The sequence below is a fragment of the Gavialis gangeticus genome, unplaced genomic scaffold, assembly GCF_001723915.1.
Source record: "Gavialis gangeticus isolate Ggan-Ray unplaced genomic scaffold, GavGan_comp1, whole genome shotgun sequence".
Lineage (NCBI taxonomy): Eukaryota > Metazoa > Chordata > Crocodylia > Gavialidae > Gavialis > Gavialis gangeticus.
The window spans coordinates 25,160,090-25,172,148 of NW_017729011.1; the positions used below are offsets into that span (position 1 = coordinate 25,160,090).

Sequence of the window (12,059 nt, forward strand, 5' to 3'; positions counted from 1 at the left end):
GGTACGTTACATCCACAACTCTGCCCGTTCGCCTAACGTAGCCCTTCCAAACAACTGCCAGCCAAGGGGCCTAGGTGGAAAATCCAGAAAAGGCAAACATGGTTGCCTAGGAGAATGAGTGAGTTTTCACAGATCCCTAATTAATGAAGGAAATTGGGAAAGTAACCGTACCCCCACCAGCACCATTATGGACAGGGAAAGCCCACGCAGAGCATCCTGCTTAAATGGACTGCCATACCTGTTGGTTAATCAAGCAGATAAACGACGGCTGTTAAAGCACTCTTACATGCACAGCAATGGACTAGTATTTCTGGCTGAAACACCCTCATGCTAGGAGATTTAGGACAAAGTGATTTACCATGAGCTGCCCCAACAGCCAGCTTTTCCTATTAACTCCCCTCCAAACTGTGCAATGGTACAGATGGGAAACAATCGTATGATTAGTGGTCTCCATGAAAGACCCTATGAGGAGAGGCTGAGAGATCTGGATTTCTTCAGCCTATACAAAAGACAGCTGAGGGGTGACCTTGTAGCCTCCTATAAATTTACCAGGGGAGGACAGCAGGGAATTGGGGATGCGCTGTTTACCAGAGCGCCCCTGGGAGTAACTAGGAATAATGGGTGCAAACTAGTGGAGAGTAGATTTAGGTTAGACATTAGGAAGAAATGTCTTACAGTAAGGGAGGCCAGATTCTGGGATGGGCTTCTAGGAGAGGTGATGCTGTCACCTAACTCAGAGGTCTTCAAGACGAGGCTTGACAGTCACCTGGCTGGGGTCGTCTGACCTCAGTCCTCTTTCCTGCCAGGGGCAGGGGGTCGGACATGATGATCCACTGGGTCCCTTCTGACTCTATAATCTATGAATCACCAGCCAGACATTGCCCACAGCTCAGTGGGCACCAATGTCTGAGGAGACTGTAGCCTCCTCTCCGCAGTTGCATGCCCTGACTTTATTTGTGAGGGGGAGCGGTTTACACACTCATAGGTGTGAACTTCTTGCAACTGCTGTAATGGGGATTCTTCTTCACTGGCATCGTTCAACTCTGGGCCAGATACAGCCGTGGAGAGAGCATTGTAGGGGTGTTTCTGAGACTCTAAAATGGGTGTGCACCCACGCAGTGAGATTTACTGGGGGAAGGCTGCTACAAACTAATGTGAGAAATAATCATGTAACAGGTGGTGAGAAACAGAACAATTCAGGCAATCCTTCATCGCTCAGGAAGGGGGAACATGAGCAGGGCACCCTGCCCAGCCTTGGGATGCTTTAGAGGGATCCCATTCATCACGGGACACGTTTCAAACCTGATGATGAAAACACGTTGTCAGCTAACTAAAGAGCCTCTCCCCCTGCTCCAGCCGTAGCTTGGCACTTCTCTAATGCTCACTCCTGTCCAACGTTTGGGATGCTAGCAGTGCTGCCAATGATGGGAGGCAGTTTGCTCTCAAGGGCAAAACACTTTGGGTACAAATCATGGAAAGAGCAGTACGTGAACAGCATCTTCTCCTTGAGGTAGTCTTAGTCATCTCGGCCCCCAGCCCCCCAAATACAAAAGAACTAACCCTAACAAACACTGTAACATTAAACATCACATTCTGTAAACTGCAAGAGAATGCATCTGCTGCATTCATACAGAACCATGTGCACTGTGTTGAAGATCATACATTCAACTCTGTCGTGAAATAAATACATAGGAAAAGAGTTTAAAACAAAACAAAAGAAAACAAAAACAAAACAAAAAAATTGATTCTTGCTACAATGGCAGGGCCACCCACTGCCCTGTCTCAGCCTCTCCCTCCTGCCTGTGTTGTGGTTTTTCCCCCTTCTTCTCTGCGTGAGCCAGCTCCCCACCTGAAGCACCAGAGTAAGGCACGGGTTGGGGGAAATGAGGGCTCACTCTTTGCTCACGCTGGTCTTGCAGGAATGTAGAACGGCTTTAAAAAGGAGGGGCAGCTGCTCCAGGGGAACATTCACCATCTTTCCTGTGAAGACAGAATCCGAATTAGCAGCCGTCCTGAGCTGGGCTCCAGAAACGCCCATCTCAGAGCTGACGACTCTGGAGATGGTTTTACCTTGAACCTCTCAGCTGCACGCACAGTAAATCACCCAGTGCCTAGATGAGACATTTGATACAACAGGATTTGTTATGGAGTGGGAGAGAAGCCAAGTAAATGGGCAAAGTCAGATGAAAATGATCTCCCCACAGTGGAGCCCTCCTTATACATTGAGTGGCACTTCTGCCCCATCTCTTCTGTCAATCATCTGGAGTCGACTGGCGGGACGGGCCCACCCAATACTGTCCCGCTTGGCACGAGAGAGGAAGCTGAAACACCCAAATCCTTCTTGACCCATCCCAGAGAGGAGTATGCCTTCCCCATCCTAGAGGGCCTGTGGCCATTAATCCTGATACTCAAGGGCAAACTTCCGAGTCTCCTGAAGACCCTGGAACAATTCTTCCTGATCCAGGCACTGGAGGTGGAAAGTTCACCCATTTATTTCAGAAACCCCAAATTCCAGAGGAGCCCAATTCTGGGGATTTCTGTCAGGACTGACGAAGCTTTTATGTCTCAGGCCCATCTCTAGTCCAGCTCTTCCCAGGGAGACTCCTGCCATCTACAAATCTGGATAATAGCTGCATCCCAGAGTTAGGGAGGGAGAATGGAGAGCCTCTACTCAGGAGATTTTGGCTGAAGAAAACAAGTCACCTGGAAGGAAGAACTTGCCTTCTTGCTCCCTAAATTAGGGACCCTTCCATTGCAATACAGATCGCTGGACCCGTTTGCAAACAAAGCTGGTTTCACTGCACTGGGTCAGTGGCAGAGCTGTGATCTTGAAGGTGGGGAGGGGTCCCATACCAGCACTGCTGTCCAGCCAGGCAGGCCAGTTTCATGGTCAGAACAGCAGAAGTCCCCTTTCAAGGAGGCTTCACAATTCACACAGGGTCCAGCTGAGAGAAAGGCTCAAAAAAGTTACCTGCAATGTAACGTATCTCTGGCAAGCACATCATGAGATCCGGAAACCGGTTTGGCTGATGCGGGTACTTGTACTCTGTAAAATCCTGGCACACGTACCAATACCGTTTGTTCAGCTGCTCCAGCTGGGATGCATTGGTCAGGCCCCTAATGTCTGTGGAAAACAGGACAGGCTGAATGACCAAGGGGAGCCGTAACCCCAGAAGGTGACTCACCGAGTCAGTGACCGTTGAAAGACGAGACAAAGCCAGTTATAAAACTCAGTCTAACAGCCTCCAGCTAAACAAAATTAAAGCTTTGGCGAGAGACTTCAGGTGCACAGTCACCTCCATGTTCACACTCACCCTCCTGCTCCTTTATTTGCTATAAACACGTATCATGCAAAAAGTTATCAGAGGAAACATACGGGTACAAGCTCTTCTTTCATAAGAGACATGGCTGAGAACAGGTAACGCCCTAAGTTGCTCCTCCTCAGAGATCGATGCGCTTTTAAGAGGAAAGCAGCTTTAGCAACCTTAAATCCTTGCTTTCCTTTTATAATCCTTGCTTTTCCTCTTCCTATATGTCAAGGCTTTAAGTCCCGATGTTGGTTCCAACGTCATATTTTCCACAAGCAGTATCACGTTGATTTGAGCTACGTCGCCTCAGCTCTGGGGAGAGCATCCAAGGCTGTATTTCAGGCGTTGGAGTATTCCCCCCACCATATGCTTATGAATTTATACTGTGCGAGCTCTACACGTGTGTCCAGTCTGCATTTTAAAATTTTGCTTTTCTGAATGTCAACCAATAGACAAAACAAAAGCAGACAGGTCCACACTGCCAGCTTGGCCCGAGAAAGCCGCTGTGCACACACTTCAGCACACTCACTGACATGTGCACACTGCTTGTTGGCCTGGGACTAGATCTGACAGATAAAGTGCAGGCAAAATACGCATCCCTGCTGAGGCTCAGCACTGTTTTGCAGCACACTTCTGCCAGGGAAGGAGCATTTATCTGCTGTCCAGAAGCTGACTGAAAAATAATGTTCAGGTATTTCACATAAAAAATTGCAAACTCCAACTAAAAATAAAAGAAGACAGGAAGTTAATGGAAATGCATTTTGGAAAACAATGGAGACAACTCAAGAAGTGCATCATCCCGTGTCAGGAAACTGCCCAGGGAAGCAAACCGGAACCTGCGCCGGGGGCGCACAGTGAAGCGTCAGCACAAAATGCTTGGCACAACTGGGTGGGGGAGAAAGGAGATCTCAGCAAGCCGCACACAGTGCAGCTCTCCTGCATGCGGCTGAAACCCACCAGTGACACCTATTTCTGAACAGCCTCGAAGTTCCAGCCCCCCAAGAACATGCATGTGCAAGGCAAATTCCTGTCAGGGGACTTGGTGATGTTTCAAATGTAGTTTATGTGGCTCTGAGAACTGCGGGTCTTTGAGAGTAGAGAGGGAGAAGTGAGAACATGATCCCCACATGCCCACCTTGGCCAACAGAAGACGAGGACAACTTATTTTACCACTGGAAAAACTTTTACAACTTTTTTCCAATTAAGCATTTAGATAAAGAGTCAATATGTGAACTGGAAAATAGTGATGCAGTGATTGGCGTAATCAAGGCCCACGTGTGTCCAAACAGTGGTATTTTCAGATGACACGCACTTGTGGATGAGGAGGAGTCTGCCACAACAGCTGGTAGGTAATCAGTCACCCAGGGCTTATCTAGAAAGGTTTCATCAGTCACTCTGCTCTGTTCTTATTCTGCTGCTGGTGAAGCAGGTACATATGAAAACTGACGCACGCACTGTCCTTGGTGCCTCTGTTTAAAGGCATTAAAAATTGATTAAGCAAAGTGAATCTTTTCACTTGCTCTGAAACTCCTACACTTGGGTATCAAAAACAGCACACACCGCGCAGGGCTTTATCTGCATGCTGGCACACAGACAAAGACCTCTCAGTGCTCACCAGCCCAGCTCAGAATGGGCTGGGACCCTCGTCCAGAGGAAACCAAGTTGCTCAGTAGCGTGTTGGTCAGACCACTACTCTGGGCAGAAGTGAACCCTGCCTTCACCTACTCACCTTGATTTAGAAAGTTAATGGCTTTCATACAAGCATACTCCTCGTTGCTGACTTTCAACTGGTTAAACTTGCGATAGAGGTAGATCAGCCGCTCCATCACCTCCATCCCCTCTTCACTGAATCTGAAGGAGAGACAGAAACAAGATGCACAGTGAACACGGAGAACTCTGCTTGGCTTCAATGCAGGTGTTCACTACAGACATTTGACTAGGTGCATGAGACAGATTCCTTGCCCAGCGATTCAGGGACTCTGGGGTGGAAACTGCCTTGGGCATTACCCAGTTGTGCTCTTCATGAGCAACACAGAGATTTGGTTAAACCCACTTGGCAGTTAGAGCAGGTGTTTGAGGGAACCTGAGTTCACACGGGCGTGCACGTGTGTGTCAGTGCTGGTACATGCAGCGGCTACGGCTGCTTTGAGGCAACAGTAAGTACATAAAATTCCTGGCCCATGGCCCCTTTGCCACCCAGTTCCCTGCTTTGCTGCTCCACAGGGTGGGTGCGAGGTTGGACTCAGCCTCCGAGGCAGGTTGAGATGCTTAGCTAGGAGTCCTAGGGAGATGCCAAGGGTTTTTGGATTACGCTAACAGTTACACTGCACTTCGTGACCCACCAGCTGTGCTGGTCCACCTAGGAAGGATGGAGAAGCCCTTCCGACTTCCAGCCACAGGGCGCTTATTGATTACTGCCATCTGCCCATCACACTAGGAAGTCAGCAAGACAGATGCCCAGAGCTTTGAGTTCCCCCTGCCAGAATTCAGATGCTCTCCCAAGGGATTTAGAGATTGCAGCCTGCCCCTGACAGCCACATCCTCCTCCGGGACACTAAACAGATGGACCAAACTCAGAACCATCCCACCAGACGCAGGCCAGGCTGGTGGTGCTGGACAGCCTGGATCTTTACTCTGCATCCAGGGCAATGCACAGCACCCTGCCAGCTTTCACATGACTGCTCCACCCCACCATCCTCCACTCATCGTCCTGGCACCACATCCTCTCCAGGTGCCTCCTTTCCTCTCAGATGCACAGGACATCTCCTCCAACAGCTGTGCCACTCCATCGGCTGCGGCAAGTCCTCACCACTTGGAGGCCTCCTACACAAGGGCTCCCATCCCCAAGAGCTGGATTTTAACCTGGAAACTGGCCAGCAACCCAGAACACTTACACACGTCCCAGTCTGCATGAGTCCCTCTCTAGACAAACGCCCTTGCTCAGAGACTGGCAGCGCTCCCCCTTGCCCTGCCCACATGGACAAACCCCATGAGTGGCAGGGAGCCCAAACACTCCCCAACACCTTCACACTCAAAGCAGACACCAGGCCCAGAGCTAGTTTGTTCAAAGCCTGCATTTCACAAAGGCTTTAGCTGCTTTGCTCCCTATAGGTAACAACCAGACTTGCTTCTGCAAGGCACTTTGCAGTCAGTCCTTCACCAGCTAAGAAGAGCTGGCTCTGGGGCAGAGGTGAGGAAGTAGCTGGGTGACGCACACCACGAGGGATGGCCAAGGAGGGCAGAGGCCAACTCCAGCTCCTACAAGAAGTGCCCCTGGGATGCTCCATACCCCAGAGGCCGGTTGGATCGGAAGGGCTAACGGCATGCCTGAAACCTGCTGCAGGTCGTTTTGGGTCTCACGGCAAGAGTGGAGCCACTATGGCAGCACTGTCAGCCAAAGGGTGAGGTAGGGAACAACCCGCACGTGGCTAACAGGGGCGGTGCTGGTCTGCTTGCTGCCCGTCTGCTCCAGTGCCTTGTTTGTCTCTGTGGGGGAAGGCAGCCTGCAGAGCACAGGGGGGCCCTGGTCGGATGAGGCGCTACTGAATACAGATAAACACAAAGCATAAAGATAATACACCCGTGATGAGTCACAGGGATGAAAGACTGAGCCAGCCCACTGGATCTGAGCATGAAGGCCTAGGCAGAGTGGCTGTTTCTAACTCGATTTGAGAACTCTGCTCTCTTCCTTCCTCCATCACCCAGTCAGCGAACCTCCCCTGGAAGCCCACAAGACCTCGACCCTTTCCACTACTGCAGACATTTGTGCACGAGAGCTTGGGGACTAGCGTCATCATCTGCACCAGGCCTCGAGAGATTGTCGCTGGTCACAAGGAGCATTTGCTTCCCATCAACAGGAAATGAAAATGACTGCTGAGCTTGCCCCTCTGGACGCAGCGGTCCCCCCGTCTACACGGGGTTCCCCCCCGCGACGTGTCCTCCCCATGCCAGGCTGGAACAATACCCGAGGGGCAAACGGCCATGCCTTCCTGAGCAGCGCTGCAGATGTGAGCTCTCAACTAGCAGGTGAGCAGATTACAGGCAAACGTGGGAGTCTGATGCCTAACAGGAGGAAGGGAACATCCAAGCAGTCTGAGAGGCTGGAGGAGATGGACTCTTTCCAAGGGAACAAACCACGTAAGGGATGGGCAGCCTGCTTGCAACGAGCTGCAGACGTCTCTCCTGCCCAGCAGCCCCACTCCCGGGGGGATGCGTTACAGCGGGTCCGGCAATGGCAGTCTCTTCAGAACTCGAGGAGCAGCAGGGAGGACTGGCTCACCCCAGACAGCCCAAACACCTGGTGTCAGTGCCAACCGGGCTCCCGAGCGAGGGGCAGCCGCGTCCTCTTTGTGCACGGGGCCAGCAGCAGCAATCCCCGAGGGTGGTTCAAAGCCCAGGGCTCAGACACAGCACAGAGCAGAAATCTCCAGGAGCGAGGCAGAAAGTTCAGGCAAACTTCCGCCGCATGTTCTGGCAAGGTGCAGCGCTGGGAGTAACAGTACGGCAGAGAGCCTCCTCTGAAGAGAACAGAAATAGAGCCCTTCTCCATGAATAATGCCTTATTTTGGCACGTATATTTGTTTACTTCAAAGTTATTTGTAAAATGCATGGTGGAGTTTGGCCTCCATGAAGAGAAAACAAGCGGTCTGAACTTTAGGTCAGTTCTTCAGGAAAGTAATATTGTAAGTGATGAAAGCCTTGTCGGCGAATCTAAAGCTGTACAAGTTTTCTTGTGCTTGAGCTGACATTAAAAATCCTGCAGGTGCAAGATTGCAAAGCTCAAGGAGCTAATGAGCACAGACACCACTCAGTCTGCTGCGGGGTTTAATTGTTTTTTGAACATGCACATTTCTACCAACGACTCTCCACGTCCATAAATCCAGGAGAGCGTTCACTCTCATCCCTCCAGCTGAACTGCCTTCGTTTTCTGTGTCATACATTCCTCCTCCTTGCAAACAAAGCTGTTCTGTGTTTTTACAGCCTTCTTTCTTCTGGAGCACTGACTCCTCCACACACGGCCTCATAACCGTTACCCCAGGCTCGTCCCTGGCTACATAGTAGCAGGGATAACAGAAAGGAAAGGAAAGAGGGGGGAAATCAGGAATCCATGCATTGCATTTGCATTGCGACTGCGCCGCACAGAAAAACCGAGAGGTTTGGGCTAGAAAAGTAACCAAACAACCACGGAGGCAGCAGCTTGAATTGCACAACGTGCGGGAGCTGACCCTATTTATTTATCCATCGTTACCTAAAAAACAGAAAGACCTGATAAACCTCCGAGCCAGCACGCTGGGTCTAAGTTGGCCAAGGGAGAGGATGCACCTCCACTTACCAACAGCTTTTTCTGGATGCTGGAGAAGTGGTCAAGGTGTGAGGCTCTACCCTGAGGGGTCACGGCAGCCTCAGCACCCCTCTTTGCTATGCCAGGTAATGGCAGGGAGTTCCCTAGGTTCACAGGTGTGCAAGAGCAAAGGACACGGATCTGTGCGTTTCAGCAAGGGAAAGCTCGCTCAAAGCACAGAGCCAGGACTCCCTCCCCAGAGACTCCCTGAACGCAGCTGTGTCAGGTAGGAGGGCAGCGCGGCAGAGGAGGGGACCATTGGGAAGGCCAAGTTAACAAGAAGCACAGCCAGCACCGGTATAGCACGTGCTCATTAGGCCAGCGCCAATCTGGCCAGGGGCCTGCGCTGCAATCAAGCTTTAAATCAAACTTGTAAGGTCCAGGGATCTGATAAGAGGTTGATTAAGAGAAAGAGATGCCATAAATTTGACCTGCTCTTACAGACGGAAAGAAAATGAAAAGACAGGGCATAATTTAGGGTGAGGGGAGCCGTTCCTAATGAGCCTGTCTCCCCTTCTCCCTGCGGCTGGGCCAGGGGAGGAGGCAGGAGAGACGTGCCGAGCACCCGGGAGAGATGAGGGGTGACCGCTCCTGCAATGCGGCTGCTCCGCGGCACTGTTGTTACCCTGCTGCACACAGGGACGTGAGACAGAAATACAATGCCCCCGAGACACTCGCATGGCTGGAACGGCACACGCCGCTCCCTGCACTGCGCCCCATGCTCCTGCTCCTTCCTCCTCCCGAGCAGCCTTTTACATCTACTTTCCCACTCTTTGCTAATGTCAATTAATGACACTCGAGATGGTGAGTCAGAGGCAGAGGTGACAGGGAACCTGCCACTGCTGAACCGTCTCTTTTAACTCGTTGTCTACATGCTCACGGGCGCTCGCTGAAGCATGTGTGAAGCAGGCAAGCTGGAAACCACCAGTGTCTGAAGGGTTAAGCTTCTTCCTTTACTATTTTCTTCCTCTGACTCTGCCATTTGACATACGCACACAACCACACATGCACACACGTCAACTTTTGGGGCCTTGATGGAGAGCGTGAGCACACTGAAGAGCCAGCCTGGGAGCAAGTGCTATTGTAGTTGGCTTTGACATGCAATTCTCTTTGGAGAAGCTGCATTTGCCACGTGCTAAAGCAAAAGATAAAGCAATGCAGGGGTCAGAGGACTTGAGTGACCTGGGGGCCAGTTCTTTACTCTGTCCCCTCCTTCCTGTGTGACCCTGTGCACGTCACTTAGCTTCCCCGTGCCTCAGTTTCCCACATGTAAAAGGGTGACGACAGTCATGCTTCCCTACCTCACAGACTATGGTGAAAATATATCCATTAAAACAACTGTCAGTGCTCACATACATATCTTTGCTTACATATACAATGATACCGTAGATGCATCACTCCATAATACTCATGGCACAGCTCCTGGGTCCAGCAAGGGCAGAGCCAAAGCAGGTCGAAGAGCAGAAAGGAAGGGAAGATGGGCAGCCATGCAAGCAAACCCTGCAAACATCCTCTCCCGAGACTGTTGGTCTATCTACTATCCAAACACGGGCCTGTCTGGCACTGGCCAAGGAAAGAAAGAAACTGCCAGGGGTGATGAATTAAAGGCAGGTCACTTGGAGCATCAGATAGCCGGGTTTCCTCCACAGTGTCAGCTAAGTTGCAACATCATTAAATTTATGTCAGCGAAAACAGTGAAACAGCAATTAATAATGCAACACTGTGGCAATAAGGTCACAGCTTTGTGATTCTGCTGGCACTGGATAGCTGTGTGGACATGCTTGCCATTTTGTATCTCATGGTTATTTAGGTAGGATATTCTTTGATCCTGGGCTATTATTCCTCACCTAAAGGGGCTTTGCTCTTCATCACAGGGTGGAGAAAGGGTTTCTAGGGGGACGAGTGCCTTTGGTGCTAGGCTTTCACTACCAGCATGATCTCAGGAGGCTGAGAAATCTCTGTTGTCCAAGAGGGATCTTTAATCTAGCGATCAGCAAGCAGCCGCATGGTAAGACTAGAGAAACTGCAGGGCCGATAGCTGTGCACAATCCAGTTTCCCCCGCATATAAAGCAAGGATAACAAATGTCAGCCTCTTCTGGACAGTGCTCCGAGGTCTATGCCTGGAAAACCATAGAGAAGAGTAACGAAGAATTACTATTTTGGTGTCATGTCCCTTTGGGCTCCAGATGCAGGGACAGCCATGGTGAGCCTAATCTGTACTCCTACTCTCACTTGCTAAGTAGCTCCTGCACCTATGCCAGGGCATCGGCTGTTGTTATGGGCTAACAAATCCGGACACAGATTTTACCCCTCAAATGCACCACAGCATAATGACAAACCAGAGGTGAGAATTAGCAAAAACAATGGTTTTCAATAGGCCCGCGAGATGCTCCAGTGCAGAAAACTTGGAGAAAAGTGAGTTGAAGGTATGGGAAATCTGCCACGTTCCCCCAGGACTGCAGAAGGCAAACACTGGACAACCAGATACAGGCATACCTCGGAGATATTGCGGGTTTGGTTCCAGACCACTGCAATAAAGCGAATATCGCAATAAAGCAAGTCGCACAAATTTTTTGGTTTCCCAGTGCATATAAAAGTTATGTTTACACTATACTGTAGTCTATTAAGTGTGCAATAGCATTATGTCTAAAAAAACAATGTACATACCTTAATTAAAAAAATACTTTATTGCTAAAAAATGCTAACCATCATCTGAGCCTTCAGCGAGTCGTAATCTTTTTGCTGGTGGAGGGTCTTGCCTCGATGTTGATGGCTGCTGACTGATCAGGGTGGTGGTTGCTGAAGGTTGGGGTGGCTGTGGTAATTTCTTAAAATAAGACAACAATGAAGGTTGCCACAAACCTTCAATTTGTAAAGAACGCAATATTTGCAAAGCGCAATAAAGCGAAGCGCAATAAAACGAGGTATGCCTGTATAGGCAAACCAGCCCTTTCCACAGCAAACTCAAACTGCAAAGACTCAAAGGATCTCTAAGTCTGATAAATGTCACAGGCCCTGTCCCTTTTCCATCGACAATTTCAAAAGAATATTTAACATTGAAAATAACTGAAGAATTCATTCACACAGTCTGAACATGAATGTAAGAAAATCGGTTCAAAAACTCCAAAGACAACTTTGGCCGGGCAGAGCAAAAGGGATAGGTTTTAAAGTTTAAAAAATAAAAACAGGAGGGCAGAGAGAAATATGAAACCTAAATTAAACAAACTATATATACATATATGAGTTCTGTATATTTGTTAAAAATTATTTATGTATGTGTGCAGGTATAGGTGTACACACACACGCGCGCACACAATGTTTAGATGCAACCTGGGACAGAAGCATGCTGCAGGACTTACAAAAGTCATCAGAAAGGTGGTAAACCCCCCCCCCCCCAAAACCTATACCT

The 12,059-nt window shown here is 49.7% G+C and overlaps 1 protein-coding gene across 2 annotated transcripts in view; it reads right to left on the bottom strand.

The window, feature by feature from the left end:
- Positions 1-599: 599 nt before the first annotated feature.
- The window catches only part of NR6A1 (nuclear receptor subfamily 6 group A member 1), a 137,778-nt gene continuing 126,318 nt past the window's right edge, over positions 600-12,059 (bottom strand). For both annotated transcript variants that reach the window (XM_019510893.1, XM_019510892.1), the window contains exons 8-10: positions 5,038-5,159; positions 2,972-3,124; positions 600-1,980 (exon numbers count right to left, since the gene is read on the bottom strand). In XM_019510893.1, the coding sequence (XP_019366438.1) occupies positions 1,892-1,980; positions 2,972-3,124; positions 5,038-5,159 (364 nt within the window). In that variant the 3' untranslated portion in view covers positions 600-1,891. The remainder of the gene's footprint in view (positions 1,981-2,971; positions 3,125-5,037; positions 5,160-12,059) is intronic.